A 19,409-nucleotide genomic window follows, 5' to 3' on the forward strand; every position below is an offset into this window, starting at 1 on the left:
CCATAAGCATAGACCAGCTGTTGAGAAAACTGACTGGTCATCTGTGGTCTCACTTTTGTAGCTGATGGCTCCTATTGTTTTGGAAGAATGCGTTTTCTGAAAGAGATGTGTTTGTAGAGGATGACGTGCCAGGGTAAATGATCCCCCTCCAACATCAGCACCCAGATCATTGGATTTGATTCAGTATTCAACAAGGCAGTAGTGTAAGTGAGCAGAACACAGGGTTGCTGTGCTTGCAGAAGCCTGCACAGTCTGGATAACCTCATAAACAGTTGGAACTGAGAGGAAGGCACAAACCCCCTGTTAGGTGGTGTTATGTTGCATGTGTTTAAGCATTAGATATGCTGCAGTCCACTTATGGGTAGAGGGAATATTCAAGTGCAGCAAAGAGAACTCACAGTGACTTCAGGCCTCTAACTACAAAAAGAGCTTTGAAAAATTCTTCTTTACAGTTCTAACTAAATTTAAAAAAAAATATCTGCATCTTAGTGTTGTTCATCTGTAAGTATACCACTTATTACAGATATTCTCAAAGTGTTATTGAACTCACAAGGAATCGTTAAATAGGCAAATTCTTTGTCCAGAGTAGACTCTGAAAGTGTCAGTTTAATTTCTTGCTGAAGGGGATTCTTAATAGGAAAGTATAATGTCATTTGGTTATACTTAGTAGACTTAGATTACACCAACCCTCCACTAGACCCTCAGCGTTACAACTGCCTGGCTCCCAGGCTGTGCAGGTGCATGGCGTTATTCCTCACCAGGTACAGGACTTCACATTTTCCTCTGTTGAGCTTCATGAGTTCCTAGATTGCTTCCATTAAAACCAGAGTGATGTAGTGAATCCGATATCTGTTTACCATTCACATGAGTAAAGACGGTCAGACAATGCTGGAATTTTTTACCTGATCAGGCATTCAAAAAGGCAGAAGTGACTGGAATATTGTTATTACAGAGTAGAAATAGGAAGAGGGTAGCTGACATGAGGACAGGGCTTCATTGCTCTGGCTTCTGGTGGCAAACGTCTTCCTTAGCACCTCCTGAACTGTAGAAATGCTTCTGTGTATCGTAATTGTTCTGAGGGGTTGTTGATTCCTGTTGCAAATTTCTGCTGTACTCTTTGCTGTTCCTGCAGTTTGTAGGCGAGACGCAAATATTACCTTAAAAGTGCCATATATGTTTATTCTTATTAAGCTTTTATAGATATTTTAGTTTTAAGGCTATATTTTCTTATTTGTTCTGGAATGCAGTCTGTTTTATTAATTAGGGATTTTTACTGCAGTATTTTTAAGAATGTTAACAGTAACATTGAATATATCAAATGGTTTCATACACGGTTAACCGTGCACTGTGCAGTGCGTACACGTCTGCCTTTGATTCAAAAGGTAAATGTAGCAGATCATGTTGTACAAAGAGCCCTTGTAAGATCTTTATTGCAGAAAGGCCAGTAATATTCAGAGTTGAGGTTTCAGTAATGTTTAGTTTGTTTCTAAAGCAAGTATGAAAATAAGGTCTTTTTATATGACTCTCCAGATGCAGTTGAGAAACATGAACTGTACCTACAAAGATGTATATACTCTTCAAAAATGTGAACCCACAGTTGTTGTACAGGTAGACATGGAAAAGAGAGACACAGAAATCAAGTTCTTCTAGGCTGGATGAAACTGGAATTTAAATGTGTCATTTAGGACCTAAGTAACAGCAGATCGAAAATTCCTCTGGAGTCCTTTGCAAGCTGTAAAGTAGGCCACTTTTATTTAGAAGATCATCTTTAAAATGTTAGTTTTTGAATTTTTTATATTTATTGTTTGTGTACTGTATACTAAATACATTTCTTGGGTTCTGTGGAAAGAAATTTATTCATTTGAAGGAAAGCTGCACTTGAAAGAAAGACTTTTGTGAATCACAGTTTAACTTCTATGTTTCATGAAGGTAGACTATGTCCATATTCATTTACAGAGTCCCTGCATGATATTTCTCATAAATCTGTTCCTCTGATTTTCCAGGTAAGCAACTTTGGAGTGTGCCATGGCTCTTGTGTGGCCCGTGTCTTGGAACTACTTTTCCATAGAAACAAGAATGAGGGTGGCAAAATACAGAGTTTGTGTAATCCTGTGTCTTGTCTTGTTATGGAGTTGGGCCATGATGAGTTGGGTGTAGCCTTTGGACTGGTGTTGTGGTTAAATTAAAAGTGATTTCGAGCCTAGTAGTATATCTGTAGCCAGGATATACCCTGCTTTTCCTATCTAAAATGCAGCATTTTCAGAGGGTGCGTCCATTTTTTTTCTTTTTTTGTGAAGCTGCTTGTAAGTGTTGCTATTTCACAGTACACTGGTGGGGCCAAAGACTTGTATTCAGACTCTGAAGGTGGTTCTAAAGGTGGCTGAAATCTACCTTTAACATAAACCTTACAGAACTCACTAATGTTCGATAAGAACAGAAAATCTGTCTCTCTCTTCTAAATTCCTGTTCATTTTTGCTAAGAAGGAAGAAACGTTTCCTTTCACTTCCATCTATGAAACCAGGACATTTTCTGCATTTATTTTAGGTGTATACAGGTTTCTACTTGATCCCAAAATCCATGTTGTGTAGACTGTAATCTTTTTGACTCACCACTTAAGATTAAAATTTACCCATTTCAGACACTGTTGAATCAGTAGAAACCATCAGTTACTCATTTGGGGAACCAACACGCATTTAACTACATGACCACGGATTGTCTGAAGGTACTTTGGAGAAGATGACAGCTAATTTGAAAAGGGGGGTTGAGAAAGGGTTGCAAAAGATCATGTGGTTGATAGGTTAGGCAATTCTGGGGCAAGACAAGGAAAAGGAGTGCGCCACCAGTCAGCATGGTATATGGATTTAGACATTCACCTGCTATGTGTTCATTCTGATGAATGCTTTGAGAGGTCCACTGCAGAGTATAAATTATGCTGGGACTTGCACTATAAGTTTTGTGTGCTCAGATTTGGAAAATCATTTGAGGCCATATTTCACTGTTGTATTTTAAAGCAGAGGTGATTCATAGAAATAAATGAACTGTATCCCTTCAGTAATTGTAGTATTCTGAAGTTATATGTCATATATATAATATGTCTCTCTCTATGTATAAAACCCCCTGTTTTCTTTTCATGGCATAGGGTTAGGAAATACAGTTCTTTTCTGATGACCTAAGGACAGATAACAAGAACTACTGATAATATTCTGTTTTCTTCGGTGTACTTCAGAGAGAATTCATGCAGCGTACAGGTTTCTGAAAGGTCTCTCACCTGGCAGAGCTGTTTGTATAACCTAGAAACACGAAGACGTGAGAGAGCATTGCAGGAAGTTTGCCTCATGACTTCCAGACAGGCAAGTCATCTAGAGTGACTAAGGGAAAACCGTGCGTTCCGGCCGGTTCCTGTGTCACGTCTTCCCCACTCTCACGTAGGCAGCGTCGGCTGGTTTAGTTGGTAGATATATTTTTTAATAATTAAATGCCTTGGTAGCAGAACTTACCTGTGCAGCATGACCTCGTGTTGCAGTTGGCTTGAGCTTGTTTTACAAGCTTTTTAAAGTTTTTTCACACAAGGCAGTGGCAGTTAGGAGAGAATGGGAAGTTTGTTCCAGTTTGTGCCCGTTCCTGACAGCTGGACTTGAAATGGGCCAAGGCTTCCCTTCCTGATCTACATAGGGAGAAATCGCTTGATACTAAACCATATGACAAACAAAGTTCATAGGAAGGCACGCGAGCAAAAAACCGAGAGTATCGAACGAGCGTTCGCTGTGTTTTGTGAGCCCGGGGGTCATTAACAGCCGGGGGCTGCGGTGTGTCAGTGGCGAGGATGGAACGCGGAAAATACGCGGAGGCGGAGGCGGTACCAGGCGCCTGGTAGCGAGCGCGGCCAGCGGCACCGAGCGGCACCGGCTGAGCGCAGAGGGGGAGGCGCGGGGACCGGCGACCCCCGGCAGGAAACGGGGGGCGGGGCCAGGGGCGAGGCCGCGCGTCGATTGGGCGGCGGCGGTGCCCGCCGCTAGGCCCGCCCGGGGCCGCGGTTCCCATGGAGACGGGCCCGCCCGTCGCGCCGCCCGTGAGACGCGGCCTGCGCCGGGAGCGGGAGGACGCGCCGGTTCGTGCCGGGCGGGGCCGCTCCGCGGGCGCCATCGGGAGGCATCAGCGGCCGCGCAGCGCTTTGACGCGGCAGCCGCGCGCCCTTCTCTCGCTGGGGATCCGCGGCCTTCCTGCGCCCTCCCCGCTGCCGAGTGCCCCGTGTCCTGCCTCTCGGTCCCGGGGGCGGCCTTCTGCCGCCGTGTGCTCCTCTCCGCGGCCTTCCTCTAAGGAGCTCGACCTCGGCAGCCTGCCTGCCGTCCGCTCTTCTGCCTGGAGCATCCGACCCTCTGGGTCCTCCATGGGACTTCTCGCCCCTCCGCCGGCGATCTGCCTCCTGCCTGCTGGCTGTTCCCCTGGCAGCGCTTTCTTTTGCTCCCACTAGATGATGTCTTTCTCTCCCTCTCTGTACTGAAGGTGTACAACCTTCTGGTCCTGCAAAGTACGTGAACCCTGGGTTGCTAGTAGCCTTCCCGTCCCCCATCCCTGTGGCTGCCCCTTCCTGTCATCCCTGGGGGTATTTGCTCTGGGGACTTGGTGTCAGCACCCCTCATGGTGTGTTGCCCTCGGGCTGTATTCCTGGATGCTCTCTAGAATACGTACCCATTTCTCAGTCCCAGGAGCAAACGTTTCTTCCCACCCTGCCTCGTCTTATGCAGTCCCTTCTGCCTCCTACACTTCTGTCTGTCCTGCGTAATGGCAGAGCCTGCCGTCAGGCTGTCATGTACCCCGCAGCATAGCCCACCCCGTGCTTTGCCAGAGGGGAATCCCTGCTCAGTACCTGACATCCCAGCTTTCTCTGGTATGTTATTGGTTCTTATCCTGTCCCCCAGCTTCTGCTAAATTTTATCTATTCTGATCAGATTGTATAATGCACGATGTATATTTGCTGTTTTACATGTCTAACCTTACTTTTAAATAGCAAACCAGCTACTGCCAGTAAAGAAAGAGATAGCACCAAGTGACGTTAACTTGTATCACTGATTGTCATAATCTTTTTCTTGGAATGGTGGGGTTTTTTGGGGTTTGGGTTGTTGTTTTTTCAACAATGCTATGGCACAACGTGAGTGTAGCTGTGGCCTATGCTGATTGCAGCGCATAGTGAAACAGCTGTGCTAATGCTCAGGTGGTCTTGGTTCTGTCTGTTACTGTTTCATCAAGGGAAATAGTTGTGGCTAGAGATAATTAACTGATGCTGGCTGTGTGGCATTTTCTTTGTCCTCTTTTCTGTAATTTTGAAAGGACAGGAAGCAATCCTGGCTTATTAGCTCTGCTGGTCTGTTATGTGCATCTTATTCTTTGTACAACAAGGAAGTGTTTTCAGGACAGCAAGGAAGAGAGAAGCAAGTACAGCTTCTTTATACTTTGAACAAAACTTTAAAGCTTTACATCCCTTTGACAAATAGGGGTTGTATGGAAGTCTGAAGGTTCTCAAGTGTTACTCTAAAATGTTCTTTAGCATCACCTTGTTCTCCTTATTTGGTTGAAAAGTGACTAGCTCAAACATGGCATCTAACTTCTTATTGTTGAAGTAGCATTTTAGTAGCAACAGTTGTGAAGTCTCCACTGAATCAGATATGCCAGCCGCATTCAATGACGTGTGATTTACAGCCGAGCCATTGCGTCTCCTTGGTAAAGAGGCTGATGTGAGTCCCGCTAGGGCCTGACGTGTGGGAAGAGCAGCACCCTTCACTCTTCTCTTTCTGGATGTGCTTGAAGTAAGTGGTTGGATAGTAATGGGTATCTTTGGTTGGATAGTAATGGGTATCTTTGGTTGGATAGTAATGGGTATCTTTGGTTGGATAGTAATGGGTATCTTTGGTTGGATTGTAATGGGTATCTTTGGTTGGATTGTAATGGGTATCTTTGGTTGGATTGTAATGGGTATCTTTGGTTGGATTGTAATGGGTATCTTTGGTTGGATTGTAATGGGTATCTTTGCCGTTTAGGTTGTACGGGTAAGCTGTGCTCGTTGTAAGGTGTTGTCACTTACATGTATGCTGTTTCCTAAATCATCTCTTAATCTCATCGTATATAGGTTTACTATTCTTCTTTTGACTGTGAGACATCCAGGCAATTGGCACAATTTGTATTTAAAATTGCACTGTTGTTACATTATGGTCCTTATTAAAACTAAGTTGCAATTATAAATACTGCTACTATCAAAGGCAAAATGCTCCCTTCTCCCCTATTAAATTTCTAAGAAATACAGCTCTTTGTGATGGAAAGCAATATTTTAAAATTACAGGAAGGTTAGTTATACTGCTTTCTACATGGTAACATGATTTGAAGATTGCCAACAAGAAGCAGAATATGAGGAGAAAACATAATTTATTTGAATTGCCTTAGGGATAAATGTGAAATCTAGACTAGCAGAATTGAAAGACCACCAGATCATTGTGTCCTCTAGCAGTGTTTGTTACTCAGTGTACCTGGGAAGAGCAAACTTGATTTTATTTTTCATTTTTTTTTAATGTTTGTCCCATCCAAAGATCAGAGACTCATTTTTTGATCCTGGAGAGTTAGAATTGTCTAGTTTTGGGGGGGGGGAGGAAGAAAAAGGTTGTTTAAACTGTGGCATCTTTTATCATAGAGATGTTGCATTGTGTTTGCTGTTCTGGAAATCTCTCTTTCATTTAAAGAGATTAAAGAGCCGCTATTTGAAAGGCATGCTTGTCTGATTTGTTATCTGCATCCCTGTGCTTATCCAGATGGGATTATCTGTAACCACTGACACAGAATAATACTGTACAGTGAGAGAAGCTGTATTGGGGAAATCTCTGGAGAGATCTGAGCAGAAATTACCTTTTTTTTTTTTTTTTAAGAAAGAAACCATGGTGCTTAGAAAAAACATTTTTTTCTCCTACAGAGTTTATAATTAGATATGAGGCAAATATGGAGAATAAACAATAGGAAGTGATGGAAGTGAAGCAGATAAAGGGTTTTACTAGTAAAAACACAACTTCTGTGTTGTTTATTTGCTTTTTAGGTTTAAAGATACAGTTAATATATTACTGAAATGCAGCTATTTCCTCATACCTGTTGGCCTTTCTGAAAAGTAGCTTCAAGGTGGATTTAACTGTAAACAGAACAGTAGCTTTGTAGTCCTGTGAGTAATTGTGGAAGAAGACTTACAGGAAGAAAAGGGCTTATTAGAAAGATGGGCACAAACCTTTTAGTGGGGCCTGTTGAGGTAGGACAAGAGGTAATAGTTTTAAACTAAAAGAGGGCAGCTTTAGACTGGATATAAGGAAGAAATTTTTTATGATGAGGATTTTAAAATTCACTGGTAATTAATTATCAGTGATGCAGTAGATTGGGAGTGACAACATAATTGATTTGTATTAGTTATCAGTCTTAACTGTCTTCTGCCAGCTCCTGTTTCAGATTTATAGAAGTGTTACAAATGGAGAAAGAACTAAACGATCTCCTTCAGTGGAAAGAAAAAGAAGGGAAAGAGCTACATGCGTGCCAGTTCCCATGTCAAACGAAAATGCTGCAAGGTATCAAAAAGCAACTCCAGGACATGCATGAAAAATTTAACAGATTGAAAGAAGATTTTGTCTATAACCTAAGAATTTTAGAAGAGAGAGATAAAGAATTAGAACACTATGATTTCACAGTTGCTCATCTGAAAATATCCGTAGATGCTAAACAGGCGGAGATTAGTGATCTTAGAGTACACCTGGGTAAAGTGCAGCAAATGCTTGTCAAGGAGAGAAGAAAAAGACATGAACTTCATCATCACTATCGAAAACACATTGAAGAACAAAAATTAGAGCTGGAACAGTTCTGCAGGTGAGATGTGACTTCCTTAGAATAGTATGCAGGAAAAGAGAAATTTAGTTTCTCGAAGACATATTTGGATTGGGATAAAGCAGTAACATCATTCATAGAGTAGAGAGCACTTTGAGCATGGAGATACAATTATCTGTTCTGACAGAGGAACACCTAGAACTTGAACAGAGTGAGGACTAGCAGAGGTGACTTGGTCTATCTTTACACCTCCTTATCTTGGCTTACACAGTAACTTGTTTGATTTCTGGCAACGTGTTAGAGAAAGGATAGCATTAGGTGAGGATGCTCTTAAATGTACAGCATGTCCCTACGCAATTTACAAGGGTGTATGTTGGGGAGACAATATGACTGGGTGGAGATGGTGTGATTATAAGGCAAAGGTAGTGTGGGGAACAGAAAAGGATTTTTCAGAAAGAAGTGCTTTTTAATTGGGCACTGAAACACCTCTGGGAAATAAGATGAATCTGAAAGTGTTGTGATATGTCTCCTGTATCAAGATGCACTTGTCGTCTGTGTATGTGAGGAGACAAATGGTAATGGTATCAACCATTGTCAATAATATTATCTAAGGTTACTAGACATTAGTTGCTATACCGTGCAGTTGTTGTGCTATATTGTGAGTTGGGTTTGTGCACACTTAAATACATTTTGTCCCACCCTCTCTGTTAGGCCTCTGTGAAGGAAAGAAGTTGGTTTGGGCATATCAAGTCACAGGACCAAGATTTATGACTAATACAACCAAGTAAAAGATGAAGATAGCTAAGCAATGCACTTGTTTAGTTTGGCCATTCTCACTAATTTTTTATTATTCCATATAGACTTCTAAACCTTGGGGGGTGGGTGTGTGTGGAATAAACACTTATTTCTTGAGACCTGTCTGCACATCATTCTTGTTTGATGTAACTACTATCTTCAGATATAACAGTATCTTTGGGAGTATTCTCTGTTTGATGTGGTAACTGCTGTAAAGTGTTTCGGATCAAACTGCATTTATGATGTAGAGATGGCTGGATACATTTTAAATAACTTTAGTTATTAGAAACGATCCGGGCACGGATCCGGAATTCCTTAAAAGTCACTAACTGACTGATGTTACTGTGGTTCTGGAGCATATGCAAATTCATTTAAAGCCAGTTCAGGAATTTTATATGGAGCGTATCCTTTGGGAATGAAAGGGGGAGTTTGTCTTACGCACAGCATTGCCTCTTTGCCAGGCTGAGCTGGGTACCGATCACTGAGCAGTACCTCTGCTGAGGCTGTAGTGCTGAGCAGTTATTCTTCTGGTCTGCCTTGCCCTGGGGAGTTGTGGGATGAACGAGGGAGGTGTAAAAGTGCCTGGACAGACTGCACTGAGACGACACTTCTGTTTGTTAGACTTTATTTATGTGCAGAAGTGTTGGCTATAGGATTTGGATTAATTCAGATGGAAGGGTAAATTCTGAAGCAAAATCTAGCAGAATATGAAAGTGAATTTGCATATAGCTGTTTGTGACCATACAGTTCTAGCTTGCAGTTCTGTCTGTGGAGTTATTATATGATCGACCTTATCTAACTAAGTGCAGGGGTCATTCAGTTGCATAAAGAAACTGTAGTATAGAGTTGAAAGTAATCGGAAGGCTGCAGAACCGCACGCTATCAATTCAGATGTGTTTGGCCATGTAACAGGTAGCACCAAGCCTGTTGACTCTTGCAGGGATTACTCCAAAGCTTGAAAAGGCTCAGTGTATCATTAGAGAACTTACTGGTCATGGTAGCAGTATCAGCTCTTCGGATTTGTTGGAAATGCTGGCCTTACTGGTATTCTTCCACTGTATCCCAGAGAAACGTTTTTTGTTGATAGCAAATAAAAATAGGGAGGGGGTGAGAGGAAAAGAGATAGAGCTGCTTCTATTTTTAAATGTATCTAAAAGCTCAGATTTCTGCTGGGCAGCCCTTGGGCAATTTCTTCTCATGTAACAGAAATTTTTGGGTGGAGGAAGAATTCTGTTGTACCTAAGTGGAAGGCTTGCGTTACTTTTCAGCAGATCCTCAATATTCCATATGCAACTAACTTCTGAAGTATAGTTTTGAGAAATGGCATATACTTTTATAATTGGTCTCTAACTGACTGACACTTTTATGGTAACTGTTTCTTTAGGAAACTACAGCATCTTGTATTTATAGTTACATGTGTATGCCTCATTAGGTCACCAGAGATGCTCTTTAATGTAAGTTTGGTTTATTTTTGTTTATGGCTCTAGGAACAGTCACATAGATCATCAGCATGAGGAGCATGTGAACCTGAAACATCACATGGAGAGAAAAAACAAAGAACTGGAAGGAGAGCTTGCCTGTCAGAAACAGGTATAAGAATATGGAGAAACGATGTTGTGTTGCTGTGGTGTCATCTATCAATCCTTTTTTCAATTTTTTTTGTTTATTTGTTTGAATGTTCTGGTTTAACATTGCTATAGTTGTATAAGCTGTTATTTTTTGCATCTTTTGCTTAAATTTATGAGATTTGTTATGACAGTTTAGAAAATTATGCAGTACTTGTGTAGTAGCTGTTTCTTTGCTTGTCTGGCAGCTGCCCCTTGTAAGGAACTGTTAAGAATGTATTTAGTAATCTGAGATTGTGTAAAATGATTTTATGTAGACAGCACACTGCTAAATTTGTTAACCTTGAAACTGCAGGAAAGGTCAGCGTCTCAAAAGCAGGAGCAGCCTTAGGCAAGATGGGTAAATGTACGTTGTTTATCGTACTCCTAATTGCAAGGCTTTTTTTTTTCCTTTTCCTTTCTGCCTTTTATATTGCCATCATTTCATCATAAAAGGGTAATCTTACTAACAGTGAAATTTGACCTTCAACTGTGATACCTTAAGGGGGCATTATACCACCTCTAGATATATATTACAGACTTTAAAAACAAAGAAGATTTTGTTGTTCTTTATAAAAATGTATTTGATATTAAAATGACTTTTAATTATTTACATATTAATGTGTTTAATCATTAGAACTAGAATGGTTCATTTTGGGCCTGTCAACCAAACCAATATATAATATAAATGGAAGTGGTGAAAGAGATTGTTAGTACCCGACACCTGTCGATCCAAATCCCTCTGCCCCTAGTGTAGTAGTCCTGCTAAAATACCCCCTCTTCATCCAGGAGCCTTTTGCCCAAGGGCTTCCCAAAGACAGTTTATGAACCTGCCCAAAGGAGTATGAGCACTTCTCACTTGAACAATACCTGATAACTGGCTTGATTTAGACGTTACCTTTGTGTGTTGTGTGGTTAAATTGTAATGATAAAGCTGATAACTGCTGTTCCGCAAGCATAAGGGCACATCATGTAATACACGCTATTTCTCTTAATTTCTTTTTTTTCTCCTCTAGTGTAGCATCTCCATTGTTTACGACACAACTAAAAAAGCATATCTTAAATGCTTGCCATTGGGTCTCTTTGCAGTCATTCCCCTTAACCTAACACATGATATTGCATCGATTAGACAAAATCCCTTGTGGCCTCATCCTCTTATTTTTCAAGTTTCAGTCACGATTTATCAATTGAACTCCTGGAAGTAGTACATCATAAACACTTTTTTTTAATACTTTATCAGTCTAAGCACCTGAATGGCCGCTCACTGCAACAGTTTAATTTCTGGAAAATCAATGGCTCCCTTATTAGTGGTATCCGTAGGTTCCTGCATCTTGAATGTTGACGCAACTGGAGTTTAGCTCCTGGTTTTGTTTTCCTGCCTTGTCTCAGGCCTTCTTTAGAAGACAGTCCTGTCGTAATGGACCTAAAACCACTCTGTGGTTATGCCTATAAAGACTGCATGACCAACTGCTGCTGACTCAGTATGAACAAAGAAACTGCATGAATACTTATTAAATATAAATGTGCACATATTGCTTATTCTGTGATATGCAGTATAACTCTGATAACTTCAGAAGAAACCTTTAATCTGTGCAATTTTCAGACTTGACCACTTGATTGGATATTTCTAATACCCTTTCAGTTTGTAATACTGCTTGCAGCTGCACCTCAATGTAATAGCTCTCAGTAGGCCTCGTATGCTAGACGCTATTACATCGTTTTCTTTCTTTACGAAACATATTGTCTATATTGAGTTATGTATTTATATATCTATTGATAGAATAGATATATATGCAATATATAGCACCTGAATTGGTGGTGGAAGTGTTAAGCAAGGGAAGGAGAGGTCATCTGCAGTCATTTCCCCCTTGTATTAGTGAGACCAGCTGCAGGGGAAGCCAAGAAGTCAAAGAATAAAAAACTTTCTAAAAGGAACTTTAGGCAGAGATAGGAAGAGGTAGTGTGGCGAATTAATGTTAATGTAGGTAATAGGTATAGGAAGAGGATATAAAATGGATATTTAGCAATAATATGGGAGTAGAAATCTAAATAATAGCAGAGGTTATAGCTTATGGAGAAGGTGTTTTAATGTGTTTTGTTGATCTAATGTTTATACCATGCAAAATGTTACTTACAAATTAAAAAAAAAAAAACCACAAGCAAACAAAAGAACTATACCCACCCAAAAAAAAATTTCACCGCACAACTTTTTGTACTGTTTTGTTTGTTTACGGAGCTGATGTGAACACCTCAACTGTATGGACCTCTCAAAAACTTAGGTTACATCAGGCTCTCATTAGAATTCTTAAGTCTTATTCTCCTCCTCTCTAAGGTGAAGCTGCTGACCAGAGAACTGGAGACTCTGAAAGAGACTGGAGTGCAAACAGCAGAAATGTTTGATTTGAGACTGGAGAAAGAAAACCAGTTCAACGATTTTGTTGCTGTGAAAGATGCTTGGTATTGTACAATTTTTATTATAATTGAAATAAACTGTTTTTTACAGACTCTACAACTCCACAACACTTTCAACTTACTCTTCTTCGCATACTCTTATTTTAGCAACAGCTTGGGATGGCGTAAGTCAATTAATTGATCTAGTAATATATGTTGTTACAACAGAAAGAGGTAACCCTTTGTATGAAATATTTGCCGAGTTGCATGGATTCAGGTTAATTCTGCTATATTCTTTCTGAATGTAACTTGTCTCACTTTAAAAATAAAATGTTATCTTAGAAGTTTTAATGGTTCAGTGGTTCCTTCTGCCTTTACTGCAAAAAGGAGTACCTCTTCCAAGCAGTAAGCATAATGGAAAAAAAACCTTAGTTCATCCCACTTCTAGAGCGTGTGAGTTATTTTGATCATATTTCACATGCTTGATTTGAATCCAGTATACAGAATCACAGAATGGTCGGGGTTGGAAGGGACCTCTGGGGATCATCCAGTCCAACGCCCTGCCAAAGCAGGGTCACCCAGAGCAGGTTGGACAGAAACACATCCAGGTGGGGTTTGAATATCTCCAGAGCAGGAGGCTCCACACCCGCTCTGGGCAGCCTGTGCCAGGGCTCTGGCACCCTCAAAGTAAAGAAGTTTTTCCTCACGGGAATTTCCCGTGTTCCAGTTTGTGCCTGTCCTGTCTCTGGGCACCACTGAACAGAGTAGGTCCAGTTATGTTCAGTCACAACTTCATACTTTCTCAAGCAGCTGCAGACAGATTGTGAATATTGTGACAGAAAATAACTTGTTTAAACCAGGGTGTTTTTATCTTTTGTTTTACTCATCACTGGTTCAAACTTAAGAAATAAGAGTTACTCATAGTTCAATTTCTGTTCCTTCTGTTTTATCCTTTATATCCAAAACTTTGGATATATTTTAAAAATTTATATGCAGGTCAATTTCAGAGGGTAAGAACAGAAAACAGCTGTTATTTGCATGTCTCCTTTTTTATTTACTGTTCTATTTCAGTTTTCTATAGGAACTATTCAGTGGTCTTTTCTTCTAACAACTCACTTCTGTCTTATTTTAAACCTAATCTCTATTTTTCTGTGGTTGCATGCTCAGGAAATTAATCTGTGAATGAAAACTGAATATTCAAGGAAGCATTTTTGCTCCGTGGATTCCTGCAGTCTCTTATTTGGGCCACCTGATCATAGCTGTCTTTCAGTTGTTCAATTACTGTGAAGCATATTTTCAGTATGGTAAAAGTGAGTGTTGAATGGAGTAGTTCACCTGTTAAAATAGCTTCCCTGTGAGTTTAAAAAAAACCTAACAAAACAATACAACTTATTTTTTAGGATCACCCTGATCCTATAATTAGGTGAAACACTCTCTGCAGGTATAAGAAGGATTCAGCTCTGGTCCTAAGTCCAATTAATTAGTGGCATTCTTAATTTGAAAAAAAGAACGCAAAAGACCTCCCTGCAACCTGTTCCACTGACAAGTGGACATTGACTTCTGGTTCCACTGTATCCGACTGATTCTGTGAGTTTGCTCGAACCAAATTGATAAGAAAGCAAATCAAGAGTACCAAAAAATAATGTGCCTGTGTTGCTTGAAACCTTACTTTATTCCATCTCTCTACATCTTCTAGGCATGAAGAACTAGCTCATGCTGCTAAGGAAAAGGATGCAATGCCAGCTTCAGTGGAAGACGCCCAAGTTAAACAATCTAAAAAGTTGAGGCAGCAGATTAGAGAACTGCAGATGAGACATAGAAGTCTGGAAACTGAGCTACGTAGAAGAGAATGGCATCACAGTGCTTGTTCAAGAGAGAAAGATGCTCTTATTAGAAAGTGAGTGACTTATCTTGTTTCGTATGCTGTGATGAAAGAAATTCAGAACATCGTACTTACCAGTTTTGTGCCCAACTTATTTATGTGAAAAGCTCACAGTAATTCATGGTTAAACAGTTACCATGCCTAGAGTACTGTGTCCGCTTCTTATCCCCACAGTTGGAAAAAAGACATGGACGGACTGGAGAGGGCCACAAAGATGATCAAAGGGCTGGAGAACCTGCCCTGTGAAGAAAGACTGAAGGAGTTGGGCTTTCTCTCCCTGGAGAAGGCTTGGGGGGACCTCACTAACCGTACATAAAGGGTGGCTACAAAGAGGATGGAGGCACTCCCTTCCCAAGGAGCCACATGGAGAAGACAAGGGGCCATGGGTACAAGTTACACTGGGAAAGGTTTCTTCTCAGTGTAAAAAAGATTATTTTTTTTACAGTGAGGATAAGCAGTCACAGGAATAATTGCCCCAGGGACATCACTAGAGGTTTTCAAGACACAATTCGACAGGGTACTAGACAATCTCATCTAGGCTCTCTTTCTCACAAAAGGTTGGACCAGATGATCTTTCTAACCCGGGCTGTTCTATGTATATTATTGCAACCAAATATGTTGCAAAATTTCTATATATGCATATAAACATTAGTTTTACGATTGACATAATCAAGAAGCATCTCCTCAAGGTCGAACAAGAAACTGAGGTCACATGAAAAAGAAAGTATCTGGGAACTTAGAGAAGGAACAACACACCAGAAGAAAAGATCTTTCGTAGCCAGGCTGGAGACGGACAGCTGCCAGGCCAAGGCGGCCGCTGGAAACTAAAGAATTGCTTAGGTGGCCTGCATTTTGTATGGCTGGAAATCATTTACAATATGCATTTGGCTCATGAAAAAGTCCCTTTGAGCTCCTAATTAAAAAAAAAAAGAAGTAATTTAACAGTTTTATATCCAAGATTGCATCCCATGTTTTGTTAATTGTCTTAAGCAAGTAGGACTAACATGGGACGGGGGTTATTCTTTTATGTAGACTTGAAGAAGAAATTGTATTGCAAAAAACGGGCCAAGATTCTCATCTGATTGAGACTTTTAGGGAGTCTGCCTCTCCAGAATTCAAAATTCTGTCAACGCATGGGCAGGCAGAGAAGTTGAGGGCATAGTTGGCCAAATTCCAGAAAGATGCAGAATGGTGAAGATGACTAAGACTTTGTCTACAGTGACATTTAAAACCAATCTTAACAGTGCCCTGAAGTCTTGATGGCTTTGTGTTTTAAAAGCGTAGCCACATGACATTTGAACCTGTCTTGAAGCCCTTGAATTCTGAATATGAGGTTTGTATCATTTTGTGCACCTCCTGTCTCTTCTCTTTGTGTGTTTTCAATGTATGTATATGCAGCAGCCTTTGATCTTAGGAATTTTACCCTGACAATCCAACAACTTCGATTCCTAGTTATTTTGTATCCCATTTCCATTATTGGCAAATGGGAAACATGCTGTGGATGGTATTGCCAAGAGCAATATCGGTGTTGAAGAGCAGTTTATGCCACTTGAGCTGAGCTGACCTCCAAAGCTGATTCTAAATACCCATACAGATGGACCCTAGGAGACTGCTGAGCCCTAAGCAATTAAAATGCTTTTGTCCAGTAAAATACTTAGAGTGGAATAGAATAAAATAGTTAATTTGGAAAACAGAACAAGAAAAGGAGATGAGAACAGCAAACAAGGCTGAAATTAAAAAAAAACAAAACAAACTGAAACAAAAAAAACCACGGAAAACAAACACAAAACATCCTCAGTATTTTTGCTGCTGAAATCAACAGCTTTGCTCTGTGTATCATAGGTACAAGCAACAACTGGCTCTGGCAGCTGAGCGAGAATGGATTCTGGAACAGAGTGAAATGCAAGCAGAACAGGACTGGCAGCAGCTCTGTGAGAATGCTGAACGTAATCGGTATCAGAAATCACAGGATCTAACACAAAGCCTGTCTTCAGCAAGAGAGCAAGTGAGAATTTCAAATTAACGTTGTTTAGGAACCATCTGTTACATAGAGAGCTACAGAGATTTTCCATCATGGTGTTTCTCAGGGGAGGCGTGACTTCAGTCTTCTTTCAAAAACCTGTACAATAGTAGTTCTGTATTGTGCACGGAAGTTTATCAAATATATTTGATCAGAGACTAGATTAATTTCCATGGGCAGTCTCTAGTAGCAGTCTTTTCTCCTTTGTAATGATGTCAAGTCAGTCTGAGAGATTCCACTGCTTTGCTCTTGGCATTGTAGCAGCAGAAGAAAAATCCATCTTAGAGCAGCCCCAGGCCAAAAGGAGTTTCAGATCACAGTACAGCTTGAATTCTAACAAGGGAACAATGTTAGTCCTGGAAAATTCAGAGTATTTTTGTAGGGAAAACAAACAACCCCAAACTATCTTGTGAAGTGTACAAGCTTCTGTTTCTGAAAAATGAAATACATGTGTATTGTTTAGAGCTATTACGCAGTGGGCTCACAATAAATCTCAGTGACTAGTTGCCTGGTAAAGTCATTGGTACAGACAAAACACTTGTTTACGGAGTTTAGAATGCAGGCATTTACTCTGGTGTTTTATTTTACCATTATCTTACCAAAACGATTCATAGGCATCAATAGGTGTAGCATAGGAACACGTGAGAGATGAATTAGCATTGTCCATTTCACAAACGGAAGACGAGTCATTGAAGCCAAATTATTTTTCTGTGAAGGCAGTTTTTGACAGAGCCAAATGCTTCAAGTCCCTGTCCTGTGATTTAAAATATCTTTTTATTTTATTTCCTTCTTTTCTTTTTTCTTTTCTTTTTTCTTGTTTTTTAATCTCTACACCCTTTGTCCTTGAGATACTGTTGTCCTCTGCTTTCGCTCCCTTCTTTCCTTCCGAGGTTGAAGCCGATCCACAGAAAACAAACTACGAGTTGCACGAAGTGAAGGCTGTTCTTTCTGCTTTGACGGCTGAGAGAGAACAGACAATGCGAGCATCATTTAATCACAGTATTTTACCTGAAGGGGAGAAACGGGTTAGACAACACTTAATGTCTTGACTTGGATGAATTCATTCTGAGATGACAGCTTTATGGGGCTTGTTTCCACTGGACTTCTCGTAAGCAGATCATCTGATTCATATGTTTAATTCAAAATATAGACACATCTAGCCTGGAATAGCCGTAGATTGGGTGTCACAGGCGTCATTACAGCTCTGATCCATTACTCACTAGCAAAATGAGCAAGCTGGATGTAGACAGTTGCTCCAAAACGGGACAAGGTACTGTACCACTATGGCACATCATAATGGGAAGAATTAATTTCTGGAATGTTCCTGAGGCTCTGTTTTAGCTGCAGGTCAGGGTAAAATTTTTAAGGCAATGCTTCAAGATATGAATTTGCTAGCTGTTTAAAATAATGTATTTTATTTTAGAATCACAGACTAGTTATCATTTCATTGCTACTTATTAAAATACATCTTTTTTAAAAGCCATTCAAAATTGCAAACGTAACGCTGGTTGGAAGCCATGAAGGATAATGCATTGTGAGTAGAAAATTGTCTTTTGTAAAAGAATGAAAGTAAAGAGTGTGCTGCAGCGCGCTCTACTGGGCAGCTGCAGGTGGTCGGCAGGGAGCCGGTAGGAGAGGTACCAGAGCTTGCTGCTAAGAAAAAGCAGTGTTAAGCGAGCCTGGTCGTTTCTGAATGCAGAAAGGGTTGTATTCAGAAAGATATTTCCTGAAAACAATTTTTGTAATGAATTGACAAAAGTAGACTGCTAGCAAAAGCTTACTATGGAGCAAGTTGTTGTTCCAGTTTCATTTCAAACTGGACTGATTTGCAAACTGATCGTTCAAAGACCAAGAGAGTCAGGCTTGGGGCGCAGTCTTCTATTACTGTTCACGTTCACTCTTGTTGTCCACTGTAACTGACTTAGTATTGTTGGCAAGACTTTGTTTTCGTCGTCACGCGTTTCTTTCTGTTGCTAATATATTCTGTCTCTGTTTTGCACTTTTGGCTTCTAGGATGAGCAGTGTCCATCTCAGCAAAACTGGTTTTGTCTCTGATTTGTGTGAAGGGACACTGTTTAAAAACAAATAAGAAAAAAGAAATCTGTTATACTGGACTACAACCTTTTCTCATAATTTTTCTATACAAAATGAATTTTAAACAAACAGGAGGGGGAGAAGTGATTAAAAGTTTAAAATTGATAACATTTGTGTCAATGAGTCATCTTGAAGAAGGAATTGTATGTTGGCTAGCCTCTGGTTCAGACAACTGAGGCAAGAAAGATTAAAGTTTAAATACACCCTATCTTCAGCACGCAGGTCCTTTCTTCAGATTGGTCTGAGAGCCCATGAGGGTGTTAGAAATATTGCAGTAGTCATTCTTGGCCTTTAATTAAGCAACAGAGATGTGAAACACACCAGCCTGGAAAATCTTGCTTGTAACTGATTCTGAGTATGGCTTAGGTCATGTCTGCCATACTCAAGTGTGCTAATAATACCATACAAGTGCACAGAGAAGAAAAGATTGCTTACAATAAGTCTGGATGATTATGTAGTCTTCTGTCTAGATCCTTTTCCACTAGCAAAAATCTGGAACAGTTGTATTTCTGGTTCAAACTGTGATAGTTCGTGTGTATGTTGCAGGTCGAGACGAACTTCTGGGCCCCAAATTTCAGAACACACCTGGGTGATGCGTGCCTGGTGCTGGTGCCTTTTCCTTCATACCCTTACAATCTCCCTTTCCCGTCTCCTCACCTTAACAGCCTTGGAGAGATTGTAAAAGCAGAATGGAGATTATCCTCATCTTCTGCATGCCCTGTGCTGTTAGGGCAGAAAGAGCTACAGGAGGGAGAGGCTATAGGGCAGCTGTTGTCTTCG

General features: G+C 40.5%; 1 protein-coding gene across 3 annotated transcripts in view; it reads left to right on the plus strand.

The window, feature by feature from the left end:
• The first annotated feature begins 4,061 nt into the window (after nt 1-4,061).
• The window catches only part of CCDC57 (coiled-coil domain containing 57), a 37,621-nt gene continuing 22,273 nt past the window's right edge, over nt 4,062-19,409 (plus strand). The window contains exons 1-7 of one of the 3 annotated variants that reach the window (XM_074607693.1): nt 4,062-5,805; nt 7,463-7,590; nt 7,735-7,885; nt 10,126-10,228; nt 12,575-12,699; nt 14,330-14,530; nt 16,358-16,520. In XM_074607693.1, the coding sequence (XP_074463794.1) occupies nt 5,795-5,805; nt 7,463-7,590; nt 7,735-7,885; nt 10,126-10,228; nt 12,575-12,699; nt 14,330-14,530; nt 16,358-16,520 (882 nt within the window). In that variant the 5' untranslated portion in view covers nt 4,062-5,794. Of the gene's footprint in view, nt 5,806-7,462; nt 7,886-10,125; nt 10,229-12,574; nt 12,700-14,329; nt 14,531-16,357; nt 16,521-19,409 lie in introns of all 3 variants that reach the window. The other 2 variants (XM_074607692.1, XM_074607694.1) reach the window with 2 other exon arrangements.

Source organism: Larus michahellis, chromosome 14 (assembly GCF_964199755.1).
Source record: "Larus michahellis chromosome 14, bLarMic1.1, whole genome shotgun sequence".
Lineage (NCBI taxonomy): Eukaryota > Metazoa > Chordata > Aves > Charadriiformes > Laridae > Larus > Larus michahellis.